The sequence below is a fragment of the Platichthys flesus genome, chromosome 21, assembly GCF_949316205.1.
Source record: "Platichthys flesus chromosome 21, fPlaFle2.1, whole genome shotgun sequence".
Classification (NCBI taxonomy): domain Eukaryota; kingdom Metazoa; phylum Chordata; class Actinopteri; order Pleuronectiformes; family Pleuronectidae; genus Platichthys; species Platichthys flesus.
The window spans coordinates 15,462,902-15,490,632 of NC_084965.1; the positions used below are offsets into that span (position 1 = coordinate 15,462,902).

The 27,731-nt window shown below is 42.2% G+C and overlaps 1 protein-coding gene across 2 annotated transcripts; it reads left to right on the plus strand.

The window, feature by feature from the left end:
* itgb1a (integrin, beta 1a) lies at positions 1 to 27,005 on the plus strand. 2 transcript variants are annotated; one of them, XM_062379586.1, is made up of 17 exons: positions 1 to 290; positions 15,843 to 15,909; positions 16,288 to 16,373; positions 17,250 to 17,469; positions 17,575 to 17,745; positions 18,235 to 18,473; positions 18,825 to 18,980; positions 19,069 to 19,164; positions 19,680 to 19,769; positions 20,013 to 20,153; positions 20,639 to 20,841; positions 20,968 to 21,206; positions 21,345 to 21,567; positions 22,794 to 23,029; positions 23,232 to 23,398; positions 25,130 to 25,207; positions 25,731 to 27,005. In XM_062379586.1, the coding sequence occupies exons 2-16, from the start codon at positions 15,843 to 15,845 to the stop codon at positions 25,205 to 25,207; spliced, it is 2,412 nt and encodes an 803-aa protein (XP_062235570.1). In that variant the 5' UTR covers positions 1 to 290; the 3' UTR covers positions 25,731 to 27,005. The 2 variants fall into 2 exon arrangements, with proteins under 2 accessions (XP_062235570.1, XP_062235571.1); XM_062379587.1 differs by lacking the exon at positions 25,130 to 25,207.
* The last annotated feature ends 726 nt before the right edge of the window (positions 27,006 to 27,731 follow it).

Consider the following 27,731-nt stretch of genomic DNA (forward strand, 5'->3'; position numbering starts at 1 on the left):
CTGAGCAGCAGGAACCAGGAGCCTCTCTGCTGCTGCTGGATCTGGCTCCGTCTCTAGCTGTTCTCAGGTCTGATCTGCAGGAGAAACACTGTGCAGTCTCCTGTGAGGCGGAGGTGGAGGGAATGAGCAGAGGGAGAAACCTACGGTGACTTTTCCCGGAGGAGACAAGTGGCCCCGGTGCCAACAGGGCAGAGAGAGAGAGAGAGAGAGAGAGAGAGGGAGAGAGAGAGAGAAAGCGAGAGAGTGCTGCTGCTGCTCTATGACACCAGGGATATAACCACACTGACAAGGTAAACATTACACACATTGTTCTCTTTTTATCCTGTAACTAACATTCTCTCCGTTGTTGCTATGGCTACAGATAATAATGTTTGCAATACCTCATATAAACTGTTCATGTGATGTTAAGGTGGATGATCATGTTAGTCACTTTCTAATTTGAATGTTGAGATTCATGGTTGTCTACAATAGTCAGAAATAACCATACAGCAATACTTTAACTTTCAACACATCCTGTCACTGTGATGACTGTATGTATACAGCTCTGGTTGAAATGAAGAGAGACCACTGGGTGTCTGCTTTTACTATTTAAGGAAGGTGTTTAACATGTTTCTGCTCACAACAGATTTAATAGATACTGGAATGAAATGGCTGCCACACATGAGACTGGTCTGTTCAAAGTGATTGTTGGTGTGGACCTTCTCATTTGATATTGATAATTATCATGAGAAATGTCAAGATATTAGATCTTTTAATTCCAAAGTTCTCCTGAGTCAAGGTCGTGGTTTCTTCTTCATAACAGACACTAATCATTGATGTTGTTTTATTACCCAGCCCTAGAAGCCGGAAGTTTTTCTTAGTTCAAACCTCATTCCCTTTTTCCCTATCGCCAGGATCATAAAGACCCCTATACACACAATTATCCTCACACATTACATATAAACAAAAACACTATAACTTCAAGAAAGATATTCTAATAAATCCAAAAAGTATCTGCATTCATGGAAAGGTCAGCCTTCAATTTAGTACATAAATTTGAAACACATGGTACAAAAAATAACATTTTCATTTTTTCCATCTAAATATTATAATTCAATTTAAGTTATAATCACATGACCTCTTGATACTTGATAAACAACGTTATTGTGGACATTATAATGGGATAATTAGAAATATAGTAGATGGATCTATATATAATTATATATATTGTTTTATTGCCCAGTCCTATAAGTGTATTATTGCTGTTTTCAAAAGTGGTGGTAATGAAAGTGGAGGGTGTGGTTGTATTGGGGGGGGGGTTGCATTTCAGTATCATTATTCAGTTCATCTGCACTGTGGACACAGGGATCTGCTCCATCATCCATCCATCATGCAACAGGCTGCTCTCCTCTTTTCATGTGGCTTGTCATATGACAGAGGCCTCAGCAAGTGATCTCACATGATCTATTTAAAACTGCTCACTTCACATGAGACGCTGTTGGAGGGAGGGACAGACGTGGTGAGTTCGGGAGGTCCCAGGGACGGAAGGAGCAGTGGAGGGACGTGATGAGCAGGACGTCAGTGTGAGGATCAGATGTACAACAAAGACATCAGGAAGTACACAGCAGCTTATTGTGCTGCTGCATGACTGAGAGGCCGCACAGCCCCCCCCCCCCGTATGCACTCAGTCTGAAGGAGAGCAGGAGGAGGACGGCCCTAATAAATCCAGCTGACGGAGCTGACTCCACACTGCAGCCGCCGCCGCAGAGCCCTGACATCAGTTTAATCAGGGAGATGGAGGCTGGAAGGGAGGCGAGGACGGAGGGAACGAGGAGATATGGATGTCAAAGGGGGGGGGGGGGGGGGTGGAATGATAGTGAGAAGGGAAGAAGGGGGAGGAAGGCTAATTGAGGATGAGGGTTAAATGTAGGACATGCGCGAGGAGGGGGGGAGGAGGTTTGAAAGACCGTGGAGGAGCCAGCAGCCACCAGCTAAATGGATGTGACCCCTGGGGGCCCCCACTCAGGGAGCAGCTGCTGCTGCTACCGGGGGCCGGGCACTCACCTGATTTACGATTCACTGCACACACACGAACACTCTCTGGACCACACCCAGGCCTTTCTACCAAACAAGTGACGTTTCTGGTGGTCGTCATGTGTGTTTTTGTTGCTTTGTCAGTGAGCGACACACACCTTATGTGTGAAGGTGTCCCCCTGGGGCGGAAATGATGAATGTGCCCTGTGTGCTGCCGTGGTCCTGTGGGAAGGAAGTGATGTATGTGAAGGGTTGCCCTCCATGACACATGCTTTGTGCCAGAGGAGGGGATCACTGGCTCAGAGGTGTTAAGCAGGACAAATAATCGCATGTTATAGCTATTTACGCCCACCCCACACACACACACACACACTAAATGACACACACACTTTCACTGCAAATTCGAGTGCAGGTCCACACTGATCCCCGAAGAGCTGTTACTGTGATGTGTTAGGTTGTTAATCACATGTCCGACCAACAAGCACAAACCACAGCATCCTTCTTGCTCTTAACCCCGTCCAGACTAATACGTCTGAAAACCCATTCATCACGGGATATCTCACGTACACTGGCGTCCTGCTGTAAACAGGAAGCACTTGGTTGGTAGTTGAAGAAAGGGCAAGACTACAAACGAGAAGCAGCAATGGCGAAAAGTAACAGGGTCAGAAACGCTTGTAATCAATTTAACACTGTTAGTCAAGGCTAACGTCGGTTGTTTTCCTCTGAACCAGTGAAGGCTACTCTGTGACTGAAGAGACCCTTCAGCGGTTGTGTCTGTCTACGCAGCCCCGGAGCTTTCAAATTAAAACGGGGCCACCAGCGTTTCCAAGCTTCTCCAGTTTAACAGCTCTGAAAGTCGGGAGGGCTGTGGACGCCAGATGCGAGTTGATGCGTTAAGGAAAACATGGTAGTATGGACGTGGCCTGAGACTGCTCTGTGCAACACAATAACTCCCTTTGTTGTTTTTATTCTTCTAAACTTCATTTTTGGAACGTTTGTACATTTATGCATCTAGATTATGGGGTGGGCCACACTCTCGGGTTTTGGTTTGTGACCTCTGTTGCTGCTTTTAGCCGAAAACCTTTTGCCTTTGCTCTTCGCTCTGCCCCACACAGGGTCTCCTCCTGCTTCTAAAAACAGCCTCTAAAACACCAGGGAGGAATGGCATGGTGGTTTAAAGCTGACCTCGGCTCAGCCAAGGTCTGCTGACAAAGCGGGGCTCGACATGGTGGTGGTAAACAGTAGCAGACGCTTATGAAGCTCAGAGTTCTGGCACAGTGTTGACTATTGTGACAGTGTGATGTTTGAGCCCAGTGAGAAGATAAATGTTTATGTGCAACAAAGATCCAACCAAATAAATGGTCTTTACACTTAATCAGAAAAAGTATCCAACATCAAAACTTTGCTGGTGGTGTATGAAGTAATTCTATCTTTCAAAATATAAATTGCATTGACCACTCCCTATGCGCCTGCTGCCTTCAGTGGCCTATATACATACATGGACACATAAGGGCAGCACAATGCAAACACTGTTCTCTGTCTTTGTGAATATCGTCTGTTCGCTGCTGACGTCTCAGGGGTGTAAAGTGAGTTACCACAATGCTACCAGTTCACAGACAGGAACTCCTTGTAGTCCAGTAACTTCATACTCCAAGGGCTTCTTTTAAAGTCACTCGGATTATGAATGTAGGCATTGAAAAACCCCCAGGTATAAATGTAGTGGACAATACAGCAAAGTTGACCTTTTAAAACTATACTCCAAAAGTCTTAGAATATACTGCTGCCCCATAAAGGATGGATATAGATTAGTGGTAAAGCATCCACATCATGTTTTCTTAGGAAGGCCTTTTCACGGATAAGGACGATGACAGCTGATCTGAACAGATGAGACAAAGTCTGTTTCCAGACCAAATGTGTAATATCAGGGCAGAATAGACATTTGAAGGTGAAAATAAATCGATGTTAAAAGTGTCTGTAGAGGAGTTTGTGTCTTTCTGTTGTTTTGCCCTGTGAGTCATGTTCGATGTCCGGAACGTCTCCAGCTCTCTCACCTTGCTGTCTCGCCAGGGATTTATACGAAGAAAATTAATTACTGTTTTTGCGTTCATAAAAGTGCACAAACATTGATGGCTATTTACATGTCAGTGCCCGGAATTTAAATTTGCATGATAAAGTCCTGCATGACATTGCAGAGTCAGAGTTTAGAAGCGTGCAGACAAAAGCCAGACGTTAGTAGGTGTTGGTGGTTTTTTTGAGCATTGGAAAAGGGGCTTAAGAGATTACAATTGGAAATTCAGTAATTACATTATAGTTGCTTTCATTATTTTGACATTTATGAGACTCTACACCACTGGGAGTTTGATGGAGGGTGCAGGTGCTGGGCAGGGGCCAGATGCATCTTCAGGTAATTCCCAGATGGTCTTGCTTGTGTTGTTGGTTAATTGATGGGAAAGTATCATCCTCAGCTACACATTCAAGATGGTCATCTCTGTTTTGGAGTCGGATGGTCTGTAACAGCAGCTCTGAGGTCAGGACTGGAGAACTGTGTGTGGTCAGTTAATAGGTTTGCGTTTGTGTTAAAGTGTCTCATGTCTCGGCTTTGGGTTTTGTTTTAAAGACACTTTTGAGAAGCAGACAGCTGAGTAATAAAAGTAAAGAGCAGAGTAATGTAACGTTTGCTGCTGAGTTATGAGTAAAGTAATAGAGTTATCTGACTCCATCTTACAAGTAACCTAACTAGTTTTCAGACATGTCCTGTGGTGGAACTCCAGGAAATTGGGTCTGAACTGTCTCAGCAGTCTGCCTCTCAGATACAACGAGATTCTCCACTCAGACGCATTCCCAACAGCAACCAAGCAGAGGCAGGAAGTAGCATATCAATTCTGCTGCGGTGAGCACGTGATTTTGTTAAAAGCACATCGAAACCAGCGTCACCATAACTGTCTTCTACGTGTGTGGCGCTGCTTTTTAACCCAGGGATAATTGTTTTATTTTTTATTTTTGCGTGTGTCACGTGTTAGAAGTGTGATCAACCCCCAGACACATCAAATCGCGGGAGTTGTGTTTTTTCCAGAGTTTTTGGGACGGAAGACATGCCAGATACCCAAATTAACGTGTAGAAGCACTACAAAAGTGGAATTTTCATAATATGTCCCCTTTAAGTTTGTCAAACTATTCAGATCTGCTGATGTATTTAAGTTAGTTGGATCAGGGACATCTTGTTTGGAAGCTGTTTAGCAGCAACAGTTCTCCAGAGTACAATTTTTTTTCCTCACAGTCTTTCGTTTGGATTTAGCAGAGTCAGTCTCACATAGTTATAGAACATGATGTCCAGTCACAGGCCCCTGAGAAAGTCTTGAGAATTGAACATGACAGATATTTCTCCGGTGCTCCCAGGAGGGAATACATGTAGCCACGCAGTGCTCAATGTCTAGCTCTGCAGAGTTTTCACTCTCCCGTGGTAGCGGAAACGGAGGCCCTCTGGTTCAAGTGTCAAGTCTGGGGCCTAATGAAAGACATCTGAGTGTCATTAATGTTCCAGTCCTGGAGCATTAGGGCCTCAGCTAAAAGCAGCGCTGTAAAGGTGTCAACAGCCGGCCTACTGCAGAGTGAAAATCCAATTAAAGGACCGGGCATTGACAGATCTATCCAGCGAAAGCAGAACTGTCTCGGATTTAATGGAGTTTCCAAGTAGTCGCTGTGACTTTAAGCTTCTGTTGGGCAGCTTGCACGTGTGCTGCTGTTCTCATGTACAGTTGTGTGGCTGCTTTGTCCTGACTTTCCGTTTAGAGTTACTGCGAGGTCGAAATTCGTAGTCTTGCATAAATATCTCAACAACCATTGAATGGTTTGGCATGAAGTGTTCTGCAGTCATTCGTCTTCATCTCAGGATGAATTTGAATAAGTAGTTGATCCCTTCGTTTTTCAGCAGATGCCACCATCAGGTAAAATACTTGACCTCAGCGTTTTTTTTAAATGGGGGCATTCTAAAGGTGAATAAATGTAAAGATCTTCGAAGCACACATCTGTTAGCTTTGTCATTGTGAGAAAGTTAGTATTTCGCTGGAAGAACTGGTGAGGTGCAGCCTCTTAAGCTGTTGTAATGCCACTACCAGAAAATGGCAAAGAAGAAGAAGAAGAAGAGGAAACAGAATAGTTTGGGAACCGGCTGGTTTCAGCAGCGCTTCAGCCTGGTTCTCACACAAAGTTGCAGTTTTTCTATCATAGTTTCCTCCACAACGTCTCATCTTCACCGACAGTAAACTTTACCCAAAGTTGTCCAGGAGCCATCTGAGAATCTCTATGCGAATGGGCTAGTGTGTTTAGGGCATCATGTTAAATCTGTCGGGAGGTGTCCGACCAGCCGGAACGATGCCGTGCAACAGCATGCATCATTGGACATGACATCAGTTGTCCTCACAAGGACGTGATCTGTGAGTATAAACCAGCTTTTAGAGCTGTTAGTGTAGCTGTTTACATTTGTTTAAACAAACTTTCACTGTGTCTTTTCAGATCTGGAGAAATTATTTGTATTTTTCTCTCCATCCTAACACTCATCCCATTTCACTGCTGTAAATATTTGTGGGAGACTTCAGCCTGCTGTCATGTATCAGATTTATTCCTCCCGCTGCCTCTGCAACACAGATGCTGCTCTGATCTTTGTAGATTGTCCCAGAGAAATTAATACACGGCAGTTGTTTGTTGATTAGCAGTGAGGTCCTCAGGCTGTTGTCTGAATCCGTTTGCCGTCTTGTTTGGTTTTTGAGAGAGTTTAGATTACAGTGAGGGCCTGGCTTAGGTTTAGAAATCATGCACGCTCAAAGACAATGTGCTGCTGTTTGGCAGCTAGCAGCATTTCAACTCTGTAATGAGGCAGTCTGGTCCCCTCTCGCTCTGTCTCCCCTCTCTCCCGGCATTTCCTTCCAAACTCGGTTGAGTGCCAACTCGGTTATCTGCGTGGCTTCAAGAGGGAGATGTGGCTCGTTTCCAGCCACAGGGATGCAGGCTTCCTGCGTGATCCAGTTGAGCTTCCTGTGTTTCAGCAAAGGAAGCTGACTCAGCAAACACAGGGCGTTCGGGGAGGCTTTCTGTATAGCAGATCCCAGCTCCACACGGCTGAGCCCTGGGCTCACACTGTCACAGTCAGGCAAACCCCACAAGACCCTCAAATGTAGCCTTCATTTTCGCCTGGTGGTTGGCGACGAAAATCAGATACTCTGCCCCTCTCCAGATCTGCTTTTCGAGGATCTCCATAAATGGTAAAACAGATGGTGCCCTGAAAATGTCTTATTTTACAGATGGTGGCACAAACCATGTTTCTGTCAGGTCACTTTTTCTTACCTAATAAATGCAACTGTACAACAGCAGCAGAACTTTGGAACACGGGGAAATTAATTAATTAACATGATTCACAAGTTGGTTGTATGAGATGTGAATTGTCTCCAAGGATGTTAGTTGTGTGTCTCCATGGGGTTGATAGTCCACCTTTTGGAGTGATTGCAGAAGCCAGGTGGGGGAAGACAAGTCAGAAATAACTGCACAGCTATTTTCAACACAGAGATGGAGCCGTGAATAAGGACACGGACTTGGCCTTCCCCCAAATGTTGTGGTCTTGCCCTGACTGTTTCCGCAGGACAAGATGTGGTGAGATTTGAACCCAATTCAATATGAATGTGTTTTGGTTTACACAATACAACCCAGATCTGCCCAAGTGTTATTGATTCACTGACTGGAAAAGTTGGACTGTCCTTCCAAGCAGTATCTGCCTCAGAAGCACGGTATATCTTTAGCCCCTGTCACACAAGGGGAATGTTGGCAGGCGTCAGGCCAACATATGTGGCTAAGTGTTTTGTTTGAATAGCAGAGCACATTTTTCAAGACCAGCAACAAACCTCTGTTGAATCGTTGCAATAAACCATTACAGAGTGCTGAAGAGGCTCTCACTTCGGATTTACTCAACCATCCCTGAAACTGCTCTCAAATGCCTGATTAACAAAGATTTGTGACTATCTCCTCAGCCGTTTTCAGGCCCAGATCTTTTGAATTTAAATCTGGTTCATTTCATCTTTTTGAGGAAGGTGGTGGAATCCGCCTACATGCCTTTCTGTACATATTTTCATTCTGCTTGTAAACAGCACAGAGGCAATGTCGTTATCTCATCTCATCTCATTTTCATCCGCTTATCCGGGGTCGGGTCGCGGGGGGAGCAGCAATGTCGTTATCAAATAATTTAAATTAAACAAAATGTTGTACTTTTAATCTAACATGTAAAAAATATTATATACATGAAGACCATTTGGTTTTCTGTAATCAAAATGGTATTTATTTACATTTGAAAAACACATGCTGCCAACAAAATGTAAAATGTCACATCTGCCAAGGAGATGTTTTCATTTGGGTTTGTTCATTTGATTGTTCGCTTGTTTATTCCATGAGATGTTGTGGAGGAGTGGGGCTTGACCCAAGGAAGAACCCATTGAATTAAGGGGCGGATCCAGTTACAGATTTCACTTTGTTTGTGGATATGGCATAAAGAGCGGTAAGCAGCAGTTAAAGGTCACTACGACTCAAATCATTGTTTTGCAAGCAAGTTGTAAAAAGCTGTAGTGAAAACAACATATCGATTATCATTTAAATTCACTTATTCAATTTATTAAATACACTTATTAAAATCCTCTTTGCTCTTATCCTGTAATTGCCTTTGTTGACATGTGTTTGCAGCATAGCCAGTTTCAGTTGGAAGGGATTGTAAATACCAGTTAAGGCTACCTTGGGAATATTACATGAGTCCATAGAATGTGCTTAAGGTGTGCAGGGTATTTTGTAACATTCGTCTGCCCACTGAACTTCTTCTCACTTTATTTCTTTGAGGCCAACAACAAAGAAACTCAAACTAAATCAGACGTGATGGAAAATCATTGGCTCTGCTTTTGCTCGATCACAATTTTCCACACGTTCGAAGTAACTCCCACTCTCCTTTTTTTCTATCGGACAAAGTATCTTCTATTGAGGAATAGTTTGACTCCTGGACTGCTCATGTAATGTGGAAACTGTGAGGAAATTTCTCCTCATTTCGGGCTTTCATCCCCTCCCATTTAGAAATACTTTTAGTTTTTTCCTCTGTATAGAGATCACATTGGAAACCACTTTGGATTCTCTGCCTGTATTGAAACACATCGCCATGTTTCTCATTAAGATTATTTATCTTCTAGTGGCTCTTTTGGGAAGGAGGGGACGAGGTGAGTGGGAACACTTTAAAGATCAGACTGTCTGTCCTGGTCTCAGCGGGCAGCCTGATTCATTGCCTTTGTCTCTTGTGAGAGGGTCCTCTGGCCGGTGGTGGTGGTGGTTGGAGGTGGGGGGCGGCGGCAGTGGAACGAGACACAGACGGACACTGTTTGGTATTCCGCTTCTGTTCTGTGGGGCGGCTTGTACGTCTCGGAGCCCAGACATGTTCTCCTCTCTGCGCGGTTTGAAGGGTATGTGAAGTCAACGGGCCGCTGGTTCAGCTCAGCTCGCTGTGGAGGGAGTTAACTGAGCAGTTGTGTGGGTGGTTTTAAGGGGGGGAGGGAGGAAACAAGGGAAGGGAAGAGAGAGAAAGGAAATGGGTGAAAGAGAGAGGGAGGATGGGAGTATAGGATGCCAGAGATATGCTACAGAGACTGACTGAATGCATCTTGGAACTTTTAAAGAAATATTTATGAACTAATTTTTTAAGTCTTTAATTTTTTAAGATACTTTAACCATACTGACGCTGTTCTTTTTCAAAATTAACACATAAATATTCGGCTGAAATTACAAAATCTACAACAACCAGATAAATACCGTTCAAATGGAGGGGGAGAATTAGGACAAAGTAAGAGGGCTAACTCAGCAGAAGCAAGGAGAGTCTGTAAGATCCTTTCCTTTTGGAAACAAGTTAACTCCTTTCCCTCGGAGCTCTGCACCACCCTTTCCTGTTTTCCCTTCTTTTCCATTCCTTCGTTTTTCGCGGCTGAAGAAAACATTCATTCTGAGGGAGGGAAGTCCAGGCTTTCCTTCCACAAAGAGCACTGTGACTGTTATGTAGCCCCGGTTCTCCACGGATGCAGTGTACGCTCTGCTGTGTTGAGCTGTTCCCCTCGCTGCCTTGCTCCTGACTCTGCCGGTCATTATTCATGCTTGGAAGTAAGTAAGTCAATCCCAAGCACTTGCAAATGCAGTTGGCCAGTAAGTTGTAAATGTATCGTTCACATCGACAACAGGGGCAGGCTGATCTGAGTTCTTGGCTGTGTTTGTTCTGTTGCTGTTGTCATTTTTCATTGACTTAATTATTTATAAATTAAATTAATCATTTAAAGACAGCAAATTCATAAACATCTGAATCTTGGCTTTTTTGCATTTTGTGTTTTATTGACTAGCTCTATTTAAATCTATTTGAGAAGTGTGTATTTTTAAGATTTGACAGACAATACGTCCAATATTAATAAACTTTGAATAAACAGGCGACCAGCGCTCTGTAGCAGCTTCAACTGGGACTCATCAATGAAAGTGACGTTTTTTATCACAATCCCAGTGCGTTCATGACAATGGCAACAACAACTGATTCTCCACCAAACTGTGAATCATCAGGTGAGCAGCTCTTTGTGCAGCATCGCTTCAGCAGCTTTAGGCTTCTGTGGACTGAGTCCAGCAGCGGGTCTGAGGTTCAATGACTGCAGGTCACTTTCACAGTTTCAGAGAGAAAGCTGCTACCAGCATTACCACAGGACAAACCAATGATTCCAAACTGGTGCTGACTAAATAGCAACAAGCTGGAGGAAGAAAGATGTGGGAATCAATCAGGGTGGTATAAATACAGCATCCTTGTATGATGGCTCACATTTCCCCAAAGTGCTGTAACAGTATTGCAGGTTTCTATCCTGGTCAGGCAGCGGTCAGCCCCTCAGGAATGCCTGAGAAGCTCGGCCCGTTTTAGTCACGCGACGCAGTGTCTGCCCTGCATCACTTTCTCCTGCCAACTGATAGAGCGTCGCAAAGCCCGTAAAACACTGGGCTGCTATCAGTCACACTTCAGGTGTGTGTGTGTGTCTGTTTGTGTGTGTGTGTGACAAGTGGACATGCATGCTGGTGTCTGGCAGAGAGCCATAGAAAGAGCATGGGAGCTGAATAAACTACTTTCCTGTAAGAGAATGAGCAGCACAGCTCTGTCCTGCTGTTCACAGTAAACTGCCTGGAATTTATCTTGATCAAAAGGTTGTGTATAAAAGTTCACCTTGTGTAATACGTAGATTCATTCCAGCCGTCACGCATTCATACAAGATAGTGCCTGCATGGCTTTATCTTGCTTGTTCTCAATGGTATGTGGGTTTGATTTCTGCGCACCATGGTTTGTTGAGGCTTTTTTATGGGGGAGTGAAGTTTAAGACTGGTGTCAGGGAGTGTTGCAAGATCTCGTCTTCCCAGCTAAGCTCCAATGGAAAAACTTAAAACATGGTCAATGCCACTAGTCACTGTATTCAATATATTTTCTTTTAGTTTAAAGTCTTAGTGGACCGTTTTATTTCACTTTTAGCAGTACATTAAACCGGAGTGGATTATAGCAGCATAATTCAAATCGCATGTTGTGGTCATGACGGATACATTTACAGATGTACTTGAGAAATCACAAAAGCCTTTAAAAGCAGGATGAATGGCCTTTTAAGGGGCTAGATAACCATCCACTTCATTATCAGACAATAAAAAATCCTGTTTCAAACCATGTTTATCTGCCTGTAAACATCTTACATCTGCATCGTCTAAATTCACTGCATAAAAGTGTTCATAAAATCTTAACTTGCAACATAAGGCCGATCAAATCTGATAGAAAGCAACATTAGGTGCACTATTGTACAGACATTCTCTCTATAATCATTAGCACATTGTAGCAAAGATGTTGCTGAATAATTGTTTCCTCCCAAAATTGATCAAGGTAGTCATTTACTAAATCGCACATGTTTTTGTACTCACTACATGTGAGGAGTAGTAGCTTCCTTTTAAACTGATAATATATTTTTGTTTTGAAACATGAAATATAATAGAATAGAATGCATTTTACGCCCTAAACATACCCATATCAGATTAAGAAACCGAGTATGAACAATTGGAATAATGCTCCTGCTGAAGCAACCTTTTTTTCCCCAATGTTGAAACTATCATGTACTTAGAACATTAAAGTAGAGATGGACTCCAAGGTATCTGTACTACCTCCACCTCCTCTCCAAGAATGGAAATGGAATTTAGCATGGTTCTACTGAAGTTCACAACTGTCTCCATGGTTGTGCCCTCATTCAAGAGCAGATGTTATTCCCACGCTACATAGTGTTCCACCAAGTCACTGCCGCCTGCACTGACACATCCCCGATCTGCATCCATCAGAAAACATGTGCAGATGAGAGGACGCAAAGTTGTACTGAAAGTCAGAGGTAAAGGGAGATATGCATTGTTATACACTGAGTGACTGATAATTAAACAATTATTCCATAAATAGAAGACGATAATCACTGGATGAATCTCTAAGTGAATAAAGCTTCTGGCGAAATTGTGTAAACACTAAGTTCCAGCATGTGAAAATAAATTAAAGACAACTCGAGGCAAGAAATACACAATTATAGTTTGAGAAAGGAAATTTAGGCCAAACCCAAATTCTTTCTTCTACTGAACTGCTAGAGAAGAAAAAGTGCACATGTTATATTGTCTGTGTCAACCATTCCATATTGTATTTACGACTGCTTTAGTCTGAGATTTAAAGGTGCTCTTGGAGGCAATTTAACATCCCGGTCCTGACCTCTCTCAGCCTGCTCTCTGTCCTCAGCTCCATAATTCACCGTCGACCTTTTTTCCTCTCATTCCTCTTTGCAGCTGCTAAGCTCCATGGTGTAAAGGCAACACGGTTGTTTTTCTAACCCGACACCTCGCTGGACTTTTATCGACATAGTTTGCATTTGAATGATTCTTTGGAACTGAAAAAGAGTGCTGAAGTCGAAAACCTCAGCAAGAGAGAAAAGGAAAATATCTCTGTGGTTTTTCTTAAAAGAGGAATGTGAACCTGAATTCCTTTATTTCAGGCTCTGTGTTCACTTGAATCACTCGCATACGTCGACTCTACTTTATCATATTCTCTCACAATATTTACACCTGCTTCGAATACATCAAACTCAAAATATCTCTCTTTCATTTTAGGTCATCATGTAAACATTTTGTGACAGACTTATTGTTAGGGTTGCTTTGGCTTCAGTGAGGCAGCGGTGATGAGGCAGATCAAGGTTAGATGAGGTATCCGTCTCCCTCGAAATCACCACGAACACACACTGACACACCGCATCCATGTAGACCAGCGGAGATTCAAGCCAGCTGATCTAATCTGGGGGGGGGGTGACTGCAGACAGGCCGTCTACCCCTCTGTGTCTATATAAACAGACACTGCCACACACACACACACACACACACACACACACACACTCAGGAATGCCTCACTCAACACTGTGCACACTGAAAGTCAGAGCCTCCTTTACCCCAGTGTAAGGGAACGCAGTCTTTTAATGTGACCACTATGAGTAGCCACAGCCTTCAGCCTAAACAAGTAAGAACAGAAGGAAAAGGTCTTGTCACTTTATCACTGTCTGCTTCTAATTGGAACCTGAAGCTTTGAGATCCAGTGTTGTTGACATAGGCTCCTGTGGAGATCCACTCTGTGGCTTATGGTCAGGTGGGTTATTGGCTCTACATTCCACATGATAATTAGATGAGCCCTTGATGGACAGAGAAGCTTTATACCGTGGCGTAGAACATTATAATATTAAGAGATGAACTACTGTGTAGTAGCCGTCTGAGCTGCAACTCATTCAATTTTTCAGTAAGAGGTGGTGAGAATCCCACAAGCACCTCAGTGCTCACTTAATGAAGGCAGCAGTGGTAATTTACACTTGTAGGACATAGTATAAATATAAACATAGCTCTTTAGCTATGATTATTTATTGCAGATAAAGCTGTAACCTCATCCTCTTCCCAGGCATGTCGACTCGGTTGGTCGGCCTTTGGTCAACTCAACTATCTCTGGAACTATTCAATGAAATTAAATAGATTGGAACTCAACCCACTGCTGAAATTCAGTAACTCCAGATAGTGTACCTGCTTGACTTTGATGATCTCCCAACGTCGCCCCACCATGAGGTTGAGGTCGTGGGTTTTATCTATCAGCACCTGCAGGTCAAAGTTTTAGTTTCTCTTGGAAAATATTTGGAAATCCACTCAATCGTTCAGCAAATGATTTGGTTCATTCAGGGTTCCCAGAGATTGATCACCAAACTTGTTCTGTAGTTTTGAGTGACACTTGAACAAGATGGGTGGTTGCTCTGCCTCTTTGGTCTATGATAAAACTATAATACTGCTTTCAGAAATGCACTGAACTCAGCAGATCATCTGTGTTTTCTCAGGAGGTCCATGTGTGAACACAAATGTCAGAGTTAGAGGCTACAGAGTTCCACCGCCTGACCTCCTAGTGTAAAGCCTGCTCCACCTGGTTGCTCCACCTCTCGCCTAAATAAGAAGATGGATTTGTTGCTGTTGTGACCCCATCAGTGCAGAGAACCTCCCGCTGCGTAGTGCATGTGTGAAAGACAGACTATCGGTAAACTCCAGACCCAATTCCCCGGACTTTACCCGCAGGTCATGTCTGAAAATGGCTTGAATCACTATATACTATCGGATGTGTTTCCTTGTATCTTGCCACTGACATTCATGTCCCCCTTAGGACAATCTCAAAGCTGGTTGGTTATTGTCTGATTTTGATTGATTAGCTCCTTGGGGCAACGGCCAATATTTTGAGGCTTCTGATGTAGTCGGTGGATATCATATGTGGATATGTCTTCTATTGTACACCGTTCACTGTCTGACTAGTTTCTTTTATCAAACGAGTCAAATGTTTATCCACACAAAACCCAGTAGTACATTTTGTAGGTGTTTTAGGTTTTAGATAACATTTTGTCTCCATTAACATTGTAACAATTTAATTAATTAATCCCCTAACTTTTGCTCTCATGCCATCATCAGGTAAAAATTCCTTTGTCCCTTTGTTGGGTTCATGATCAAATAAATCCACCATTGAATTGTATTTTTGGTTTGGTGGTGAATAGCAAATGTTAGCTTAAGATTGTTGATTATAATAAACATTATAAATATATATATACACTACTGTGTGAAAGTACAGTCTCAGATCTGTCAGCATTGGCTCTACACTGTTCCCAATTCAGTCGTTGAATTCAGAGTAATGTCCTTCAGTCCCCTCATCCTTAGTAAGTCATGAGTGCTGCATTAGCTGCAGGACAAGATGCATCGATATGGCTGAGCAGAGGCCTGGGATCAATATACAGGACATAAGAGGGGGTTGGACTCAAGGGAGTCAGTGCTATTTACAATAAAAGGGATTGTGGGAAAAAGGAGCCTGCAGCCTAAGCTAGGGCCAAGTTGATGTGACTGATCTGTGTGTGTGTGTGTGTGTGTGTGTGTGTGTGTGTGTGTGTGTGTGTGTATGTGAAAGTGGTCTGAATTGAATTAGCATACTGAGAATAGCCAAGCCCCTGTTGCTGGATTATTTATGACCTCCAATTATAACCAAGCCATTTTCGGATACAATCTTTCCTTTCTCTTGCTCCTGAGGACCCTAGTGTCCAGGAAATTTGGATTTAAAGTGTTCAGGCCACCAAGCCCTCTGCTGACGGTTATTGTTACAGACACGGACACATAGACAGCTGCTCTTTTAGTTTTCATACCACAGCATGTTAAAATGATCTCTTCTTTGTGTGTGTTTTCAGATGGACCTGAAGCTGCTCTTGATATCAACATTGTTAGGAGTCATTTGTTACAGTGATGCTCAGAAAGGTAAGATTCCTCTGTCAGTTCTCGTTTTGTTACACAGTATTAACCTGCGTATTGCTGTTACATCATTGTTCTGTCAAATGATGTCTTTTCGCCTATTACTCATAATGACGGCTCCTTCCCTGGAGAGTGAGAGCAGCTACTTTAGCTAAACGATGTCCCTGAGCAGTAGAGCTGCACCCCAGCATCACGGAGTGTAGAGGATAATGGAAAAGACTGAATATTCTGTCTCAGTCTCCTATTACCGTTGAGCCACACAGCGTTCCACATGATCTGATGCGTAAACACGACCGGGTTTAACAGCCTGCTTACTTTGCAGGGACTGTGATGTACGACTGCCTCGCTCTGACTCTGCCTTCTCTCCCTTTGTTTTCCATCCAGAGGGGAACGAGTGCATCAATGCCAATGCCAAATCCTGCGGGGACTGCATCCAGGCCGGAGCCAAATGTGGCTGGTGTAAAGACCCAGTACGTGAATCAGAGCTGTCAGCTGTATTTGCTACAGTATTGCTGACGCCATTAAGATTATAGCGATAGAGAGCAAGTGGTGTGGAATCGTGCTTTATGTAGCTTTTACAATTATTAATTTACCTTCTTTTTTTAGAATAAGCTAATCATATTTGAAGTATCAGAGAAAAATAAAGAAACACCATTATAATTTCCTAAAACCGAGATCTTCAGATTACGTCATATTGTCTGACTAACAGCCCAACAATTTTTTGTTCGTTCCCTCCTTAACTATAAAACTGAGGGGGGAAATAAAACCTTTTCGCATTTTAGAGGCTGAATCAAGTAAATATTTGGTCAAATTGCCGTCAATTAATTTTACGAGGTTGGAGTAATTGATAAATTGGATAATTGTTTCAGAACTAGCCTACGGAACAATATAACAGTGCAATGTCATCGATGTTTCAGGCAGATTTAGTCACCTTCACATGTGCTCAACCAATCAAGAGTCAGACTCAGCTGTCAATCATGATGTTAAAACCAAAACTCATCAGAAATTTACATGAAGGGAACATTTACTTTTTAGTTTAGTCCATGTCCCATAGATTAATATGGACAGTCTATGTAATGGACCCTCTCTGTCTGCTAAATGATTATGTCTTGCGCTCAGTGCCACCAGTTTGTAAGTGCAAGTCTTTTCATTGAAATTATTTACTTTGAGATGAACTTTTGTTCCAAGTGTAAGTCAAGACCTCAGAGTTAAAAAGGCTCCTTTAGAGCCACAAAAGACATTATTACAGCTGTTACAGACACAGTATTACTCTTTATGATAAACTGAAATTCTCTGATAAAACTGATGGATTTCCCCTTTAATTGTCCCTGTGCTGCCGTTCTCAGGGCTTCCTGAAACAGGGAGAGACTGTGTCGACCCGCTGTGACGAGCTGCAGTCTCTGTTGAAAAGGGGCTGCGATGAGGCGATGATTGAGAACCCGCATGGCGTGCAGACGATCCTGAAAAACAAAGCGGTGACACATCGCAGAAAGGGAGAAGATAAGCTGAAGCCGGAGGACATCACTCAGATTCAGCCCCAGAAACTTAGCCTCACCCTCCGATCCGGTGAGGACACATTTTCTATTAGCCGCTCTTACCCTCATTGGTCTTTTATTAGATATTTACCAGAAAGACGCTCCAGGGTTTTTAAATTATGTTAACTTCGTGTAGGTGAGCCCCAGACGTTTGACTTGAAGTTCAAACGGGCCGAGGATTATCCCATCGATATGTACTATTTGATGGACCTGTCCTACTCCATGAAGGATGATCTGGAGAACGTCAAGAACCTGGGAACCAGTTTGATGGTGGAGATGTCAAAGATCACCTCTGACTTCCAGATAGGTGAGGATCTTACGCAAAATAATTTATAGATCTTGATGAAAACATTTATCTATAAGGGACTGATATTTATGAGCGATACAATTTAGGGCTGCTTGTTTGAAGTACCTTGGTGTGACCTGCACAAACAAACCAAAGAAGTAAACATTTGAGGTTTTATTGACTTGCTATGAATTCATCGGGTCAGATTACACTGCAGCTCCCAAAACCAAGCATTTTGTTAAAGCTAGAGTTGTTAATCCTGGAAAAGTTACAAGCAAGAGCAGGCTACAAAATGCAAAATGCAACTCCAGTCCGTCCAAATTTTATGATTGGCAATGTTTATTACATTTCTGCCAGGTCCCCAGACATTGTTATTTTTCCCTCCTCACACCTTTATTTTTTTGCTATGGAGAAGTTACAACGATTTCAAAAATAAGATAAAAAGTGTTTCATAAACAACTTACCTTTCAGCCAGTGCTAAAATCCTGTATCCATCTTGTCCTCCAAAAGGTTTCGGTTCCTTTGTGGAGAAAACAGTCATGCCATACATCAGCACCACCCCGGCCAAGCTGCTGAACCCATGCACGGGTGATCAGAACTGCACCAGCCCCTTCAGCTACAAGAACGTCCTGAGCCTGACCAACAACGGCAAGATGTTCAACGACCTGGTGGGCAAGCAGCACATCTCTGGAAACCTGGACTCACCAGAGGGGGGCTTCGATGCCATCATGCAAGTGGCTGTGTGTGGGGTAAGCCACAACAACAACAACAACAACAACAACAACAACAACAACAACACAACAGCTCTGTTGCCATTCAGTGATCCTGTGGAAATAATTACGCTCAAGTTCACTATTTAATGCAATTTTCCCACAATTATGCCACTTGCTCGGAGGCACACTGCACCAATAAATGTGTTTATGTGATGATGAGTGAAAGTAGAAGTATTTTATGGCTCCTCTGTGTTTACAAGGGGATGTTTTGATTCAGCGATAATCAAAAGTTCATGTGTCCCATTCTGAGCTGCTCACATACCTGCTTAGTTATTAGAGAGGCATTACACATTTTGACTAATAACTAATTTCTTCCTGGTTTATTAGAAGCAGATTGGCTGGAGGAACGTGACTCGTCTCCTGGTCTTCTCCACTGACGCTGGCTTCCACTTTGCTGGAGATGGTAAACTGGGCGGCATCGTGCTGCCAAATGATGGAAAATGTCACTTGGAGAACGGCGTTTACACAATGAGCCACTACTATGTGAGTAGAGAAATGCTGTTGTGACAGATTTTTAAAGATTTCTGACTCTGCGTTGTAAATGTGACTTTTCTCCTCCATCTTCCTCCAGGACTATCCCTCCATTGCTCACCTGGTGCAGAAACTGAGCGACAACAACATTCAGACCATCTTTGCAGTCACTGAGGAGTTCCAGCCCGTTTATCAAGTTAGTCCCCATTTTGAGGCTCTTTCTGATAATGTATTCATCATCCCAAACTCCTAAGCTGTCTAATTCCTTTCGAGTGGTTTTTGGAAGATGCCCAGTGCGTATTAACATCCACCTGGGTTGATGCACTACATCTGCTGTGAGTTAAACTGCAGTAACTCATTCAATCTCTGATTATTTCCTTGTGCCTCAGTGTTGTTTTTCAGGCCAGCTCAACCCAGTTCCATCTGAGCATGATCAAAGCTCGTTTTATTATGTGTGCACACAGGAGCTTCAATGCTTGAGAGCTAATGTATAATAATCTCATGTAGGCAGATTAAATTAGTTCGATTCCATCTAAATATGGAATGAAATGGTAAGTAAAGGTTTATTTTTGGATTCCAGTACGAAGTATTTGTGTTTTACATAAAAACGTGAACAGAATAGTATTCTTGATCTTTTGTTGTTGCTAATTGAGATCAAGAACATGAGCAAGATTAACACATCTTTACTCTAAACTTCTCTTCTCTCCTCAGGAACTGAAAAATCTGATACCAAAGTCTGCAGTGGGCACTCTGTCTGCCAACTCCAGCAATGTAATCAACCTTATTATAGACGCTTATAATGTAAGTACACTGAGATTGTTGACTTAAAGAAAACTTTGGTCAAATGATAATTCATCCATATGAACCACATTAAAGTGTTGAGTATTTTGACTGAGATGGAGCAGTCAGAAGTTTTGTCAAAACACGTTTCATATATCACTCAGCCAAGCCTTTGTTTAATGCATGCAGTCAAAACAAATCTATCTGATGAATTTCCAGTGAAAAAAAACAACATTCCTTTTTGTTATCTTTTGGTTTTGGCAGTCTCTCTCGTCAGAGGTTATTCTGGAGAACAGCAAACTTCCGGAGGGAGTGACAATAGCCTACACTTCCCGCTGTAAGAACGGTGTGGTCAGTGAGGGCGAAAATGGACGCAAGTGCTCCAATATCTCCATCGGAGATCAGGTGAGAAAATGACAATTTTTTTATCACTCAGATGAGTAGCTAATAATTGGCCTGGCAGTCGTCTATAGTACGATAAAACAAACTCAACATTCAATATGCCCAGTTTTTGCTGCTACAGTCTTACCAAGTCTGTAATAACAGGAAAGTTATGAAAGCTACGTAAACTAATATTGACAAACTTGGATTGTTAAACACAGCTTGTACGTACTAGTTTGTTCTCTTTGAACACTATTCAGTCTAAGTCAAGCTTGTTTTGCATATTACGTTATTGCATTGAAAGTAGAGATTCAAGTCCAATTTACGAGGGATACATTTTTACTGACCTTTAACATTTCTAAACTTGAGTTAAATCATAAATCACGGTTGGCTGCTTAATTTCTTTTTTTAATTAATTAGGTTTTTACATTTGTCATGAAATAAGTTCCAGGTGACTGTGCAACAGCCTTAAAAAGGTTTAAACTTTTCCTTTAATGCTGCGTTGACAGGTCATGTTCAGCATTAGTGTGACTTCGAAGGGCTGTCCGAAAGAAGAAGATCGCAGGCCTAAGACCATTAAGATCAAGCCCCTGGGCTTCACGGAGGAAGTGGAGATTACCCTGAACTTCATCTGTGAATGTGAATGCCACAAGGACGGCATTGAGAACAGTTCAACCTGCCACAACGGGACCTACGAGTGTGGAGCCTGCAAGTAAGTCTGTCAACTTGCACTTGACACATCTAACAGAAAAATAGACTTATAATCAGTCTTTAGATCTCTGTTTTGCTTCAGTGTTAAATGAACCGTCTCGAGTGCCGACCTGTCTCTGTGTCTCAGGTGTAGTGACGGGCGAGTGGGCAGAGAGTGCGAATGCAGCAGTAACGACGTGGCCACGGAGGACATGGACCGGACCTGCCGTAAGGACAACGGCACGGACATCTGCAGCAACAACGGAGAATGTGTGTGCGGCACGTGCGAGTGCAAGACGAGAGAAAACCCCGAGGAGAGGTACAGCGGACAGTACTGCGACTGCGACAACTTCAACTGTGATCGCTCTGGAAACAAACTGTGTGGAGGTGAGTGTGTCAGTACAACGGAGAACGCTTTGCATAGAGCGGTAAAGGCTTGTTTAAAGGAACTATGATGATGTTTTATCGAGTTAATTAGAGCAAATTAAGTCAATTAAAGCTTTCATGCTAATTTCTTTTCTTTAGGGCATGGTCGCTGTGATTGCAGAGTGTGTGTCTGTGACGCCATGTGGACGGGCAGCGCCTGTGACTGCTCTCTGGACAACAGCACATGCATGGCCAGCAACAAGCAGATCTGTAACGGCAGGGGAACGTGTGAATGTGGCACCTGTAAGTGCACTGACCCCAAATTCCAGGGTCCCACTTGTGAGACCTGCCCTACCTGTCCAGGAGTCTGTACTGAACACAAGTAAGTCCGGAAGGATGAGGGGTCAATGTACATATATGATGGGAAAGTTATGGCTAGATCAAATTGCTCCTCCTCTCTTTACTGGCCAGGGGGTGATACCTCTCATTGGGCAGCTAAAATGGAGGGGGAAATACACATAATATAAAGCTGCAGAATTCTGAATTTACCCAATTGGTAAAATTATGTCTTTCATTTTAAAATACTGTTTCCCTGGACACTGATTCCTCCTGGCCCCGAGGGATTATTTCTCTGCAGTCATATGAACAGTCGGTTCGATGCAAGGACACAATACCAGTAATAAAAGCTACACATGTCTGCCAGGTTTGGCTAATTCTGGACAGCTGGAGCCTTATATTAGCTTTGACTGAACTTTAGAATGTATTTTTACAGAACTAGGACTGTGGAGTATGTCCCCTCATCTCTGGTGGTGACATCATCCATATGATGGTATCACTGCTGGGTCATTATGGAGACTGCTTTGCTTTTAACAATGACATTTTACAGTTGTTGTATTATGATACACTTTATGCTTTATACCATATACTAAATGCAATATATGCTAATTATTAATATTAGACTTGTATGTTTGATTATGTATACAGTTTGATGCATGGTTTGATAACTTTAACAAAATACTAACAAAGAAAAAACATAAATAGCTTCTTTACTATTAGCAATTAGTAAATGACACGTCAGAGAATTGAATCAATGTTGAGTATGACATGTGATTTTAGAAACGCAAAGAACACAAGGGAAAGAGAGAAAGAAAGAGTTCTTAAAAAGAAAGAAAGGAGGAAAGAAGGAAGGGGCGTGTATTAAAACAAAATGATGTCTGAAATACCTGATCTAGACCTGAACTGGCTGCCAAAAAGTGTTAAAGTGAAGGTCACAGTCCTTATCAAATGTTCCTATTGCTCTGATGACGCATAAAATCTCTAATCCATACATTCAAAGTTGGAGGAAGTCTTTTTATTTCCATTTTAACCGTACAAGTGTCTTGGCCTGGAGATTGGCAAGGACTATCATGCTTTTGTTGCAAAGGGTTAAGACACAGAGATCCTGCTCTACTGTGTAAACCATTCTGAAAAGGCCTATGTGGTTGTATAGATTGTGGGTGTGTACAATTAATGTATAAAATCCTGATGATTGCACACAACTAGACACAAGTGAGACAGCAGATTAAATCAGTCAGTGCCCATCAGGAGTAATATGTCTGTTCCCTCCAGAGAGTGTATCCAGTGCCGGGCGTTCGGCACAGGTGAGAAGAAGGACACATGCGAGCGCGACTGCAGCTACTTCCACCTGATTAAAGTGAAGGACAGGGACAAGCTGCCCCAGCCCAACGACGCCTCCTACCCCGTGATGCACTGCAAGGAGAGGGACGCCAACGACTGCTGGTTCTACTACACCTACGCCGTCAACAACAACACCGAGAAGGAGGTCCATGTGGTCGACTCGCTGGGTAAGCAGAGGGCTGGGCTGCACCAGGGTGTGGAGGGGTTCTGTTACAGAGGAAGCTAATTACAGGGGTTGTGGCGCTTGGGTTGTAAAAATAGATCATTTGTTTATTCTTAGAAGGCCGTGTGATGATGTGCTTTTGCCATGGTATCGTTATTTTTGCACTGTTGATTTAAAATGCCTAAACAGTCTGCCGTGTTGTCCAGACTGCCCCGCCGGTCCTGACATCATCCCGATCGTGGCGGGCGTGGTCGCCGGCATTGTCCTGATTGGCCTAGCCCTGCTGCTCATCTGGAAGCTGCTGATGATCATCCATGACAGGAGAGAGTTCGCCAAGTTTGAGAAGGAGAAGATGAACGCCAAATGGGATACGGTGAGTGCCTGGAACCATAAGCTCCTCGGTGAAAGATGAGCCCGATAAATATTTTTGATATTTGGCTGATGTCTTTGTTTGAATCATTTAAATGCGGAAAGCAGGTGTTGTTTGGCCGAACCTGCAAAGCCAGTCGGCGGTCGGGGGAATTAACTTGTGAGGATCAGATGCTGTTCCTAGCAGCAGATGAGATTCACAGACTTGTTGATATGCTTATGAAGCGTCTCACTGGCATTCTGTGCCGTCTCTCAGCAGCGGGAACAGAGTGAATTTGTTGCTTTTGAATGACGCTCAGAATAAAAAGGGGAAAAATGTCTGACACCCTCTGGACTTTTTTGGGAATGTTATGCGGTGCTGGATTTTTTCTGAGGAGTGGCCACAGCTCCTCCCCTCCATACCTCCTCCCCTCTGTAGCATCCTCCAGCCAAAATCAATATGACAGAAAGCGTCATGTCAGCAGGATCAAGTGTGCTGTCATGTGCCTCCACCTAGTGGTGGAACTGTGTCAGACCCTCAGTGTATGTGGGCATGGTGATGCAGATGTTTCTGATCACTGCGCATGTTGGATTCTTTACCATGGGCAGGGCAGTCTGTGGCTCCGGCTCACTTTCATTTTGAGAAATTAGAAGCTGCTTTTTAAAAATCAGACGGACCAGGGGTGGCTGACAAGATAACAGGGCGAAGCAACCATACGGGATTTCCCCCTCCATGAACTCCTTTCTATCCCCACTTAGCAGCCATCCCTTCTTCATCTTTAGCCTCGGTGGAAATATTGTTATTAGTGAATTTAAATAAATATAGATCACATAGGATGTCAGACATTTGGGGCGAGTTGACCCTTGTTTAATTAAGTGAAGCAATGATTCTTTATCTCTTATAAGAAAATTTGAGTATATCTATCTACAGTTTTTCACTGAGCAGAGATTATATAACAAGTCATATTTCAAACTTTCTGCAAAAGTGTAGGATCTCCATCTGAATTGATTGTTATTACAGAGCTCATTCATGAGGAGCTATGTTCCAATCAGGTTCCTCACTTACCATTTCATATTCATTTTTGGATATATTTGACAAATATTTTACTAATGCCAAACAAAATATACCATAACCTGCATATATGGTTTACTCGGTCATATGTTTTATTTACACATTGTATTTTATCTATTAAAACCTTTCAGCAGAACTCAAGAATCCAGTTTTATCAGCAAAATAATAAGGACATTATACAGATCCGCAGTCAGGAGAGAAAATGTGGGGTGGGCCTTAACATGAGCTCTTTTGTCATGTAATCTTTCCATGAGCTCCCAATTGGAAAAGATAATAATTACGAAGTGCAGAAAAGTTCATAAAGATCCACATTTCAATAACCTGATCCAGAACAAATATATTTCTGAACAAAACTAAACAAAGTATTTCTTCTTTTCAAGATTAAACATTTTAAAGCAAATAAGTAGTCAAATTCATACCACCTGTGTAAGGATGAGCATACCAGAAGTGATGAAACTAATGAGGATAAATTGATTTAAATCTTCTATTGAGAGACCTACACTGTTCCATAGATCATGCTATATTCTATTTATTTTACCCTCGTCTATTTTCCACTGTTATTCACATCTTCTTGCCTCTACCATTCCAACGTTGTGCTTTATTTTTCCTTTTATTCTTTTTACCTGTCGTGCTGTACTTTTTCCCCGCTCAACTTTATATTCTGTCCTCATCCTTCGCCTGTAGCAAGAAAACCCCATTTACAAGAGTCCTATCAATCAGTTCCAGAATCCGAGCTATGGACGCAAAGCTGCTGCCCTTTGAGTTTGTATTTCTTTTCCTTTCCACCTGATTTCCCTGCATGGACTGTTTCTGTCTGCACAACCTTGCTTTCAAACAGTCTCAGGGTGTTGTTTTTTATCATTCTCTTTATTTTACACCCGTCTAAAGTTGAGAATAAGAACAGTAATGTTGCCTTTATAGTTGGAAAAAACTGCATGAGTGTGCACAAAACATGTTCAATGTTCGAAGATATAAGGCCACAATTACAAAAACCCTTCCTGATAAGTGATATAATTTAAAGACATTAGGCAAGAATTGTAAAGGTGAGTATTTGGTGTATGTTTTTTCCCCCAAAGGCATGACTGTGTGCTGAGTGTGATCTAAATGATTAATGCCAAATTATTAGTAAACATAAAATGCTCAATTTGTTTGTTTAATGATAACCCTGTGTTTTTCCCTGTGTGGTTTGGTGAACTGTACAGAAAATGCCATGAACTAATAGAGCAATTTTATCTTATATTTTGAGTACAATGATATAACTGATCATTTTCATGTTTATTTCCAGGGTGAAAATCCCATCTACAAAAGTGCCGTCACGACTGTGGTCAACCCCAAATATGAGGGGAAATGAAGATGGCGTCGTGTTTTCAATGAACTCTTTTGTCGAGTATTTTAAATCTGCAGTATTCAGTTTGTTTGTGTTCAGAGCAGAACTTATGTCACTTCTTCTTGTCACCTTATCATTTATACTGTACCACTCAGCCACTGCATCTGTATTTTAACTAACACTTTATCTGCATTGGTTTGTATTTTAGGTGTACAGTAAACAATGTGTATATACTTTAAAGCTGCAAAGCTGCAGAGGGGGATGATATGATGGTTGTGTGTTTTTCCTGCCACAGGACTGGTATGGGCAGACGATTTAGCTTTTTTTTAACAATACAGTGACAATGCAAAACAGTATATATACAATAATTCCTCCGCTCCGTACAGTCTCTGTCTGTTGTCTTTCTCTGTGCACTGACTTCCTGTGTGTTTCTGTGTGTTCAAGACGAGACCTTGGTTTCATATGCAAGTTGTCAGCCATAGCAGCACATTATGTCAATGTGTGGGTGTGTGTTTGTATGTATATATATATATTTGAAAAAACGACTACAACAGGCATGATTCATATAAATATATATATATACACAGATCAGACAATTGCATTGAATCATAATAAATTCTGCATTAGCGAATTGTTGTAAATTAAGTTGCAGATGAGAAACATTCAATTTTTAAAGCTTTGTTTCGCTCTTAATGAGTTCTGTTGTCTGTCTAGAAAGACTAAATACACAAGATGAATATCAATATCAGCTATTGTTATTTGTATTGTTGATATACTATCACAAAGGGATTGTTTACCACTTGGTGAAATTATAAAATTGTGGCGACGTTGAACAATCATAGGATTTTGTAAAGTTATGATACAATTTGCAATTAGCGAATGAAGTATTCTTTTATTTGCTAACTGCAGTAATTAGCCACTCTCAGGTCCCCTCCTGTGTTCTTGTCTAGAACGCCAAAAATATGTATTCTGTCCGCTTGTCATGTGAACTGGTGAACTCATTCGTGTTGGTCAGTTTTATTAGTAATGTTTCTGAAAATTGAAAGCATTAATCTTGAGTATTTGTTCAGATGTCACATGAATCACCTCTGAAATGATTTACACCCAAATGCCTCTGAGGGACAGCCCGCAGGCCTTCACAATATTATTTTCAAAGTGCCTTTTATTTCAATACCACGTTCTCTCTCTGTGCTGTTAATGAGTTATTTATTAAAATAAAGTACAAAAGCTGTGTGCCATTTTCTTTATAGCTAAAATGTTATCGTCTTCTGAAAATGGACATGTATATGTATTTTTTGGGTGCTATTTTGAGGAGTGGATCTTCAAATTTTTTTTCAACAAAATATTTTATTCAGGGCCTGGGTGTTGAGCTATGCTGTCCACATCCTTTTCAAAGAAAAATGTAGTAAACCCAGTGAGGAGGATGCCTGGTGGAACTTTGGAAATATATATCAGCCTTTTCATACTTCTGTAATAAAATACATAGAAAATATGTTTGTATCAGAGTGTCGAACACTTGCCCTTTTGAGTAAGTATTTGGGGCCCGAGCACTGACAGTGGGAGGCCCTATTGAAATTGTAGTTATTATTATTATTATTATTATTATTATTCAAGCAAATGAATTGGCTTTTTGAGGGCTTTAACATGCTCATATTTCCCACATGAGTTTCTATTGAAATCTTGGTGGGGGTGGAGCCTGCTCATTTCCTTGAGTCAACTGTGTGCTTCAACAAAAGGGAGAGCCTTGGTGCCCTCTTACCTTTCTCTGCGATAAAGTCCAGCTGGTTGTAGTAGGAGTCCATCACTTCCTTTGACGTCCCCACCTCTAGTTGTAGTAAACCCAGTGAGGAGGATGCCTGGTGGAACTTTGAACATATATCAGCCTTTTCATACTTCTGTAATCTTCTCTCCCAGCACGAGAGGAGATGGCTTGGAAGTTAATCCAAAGTCAAATCCAAA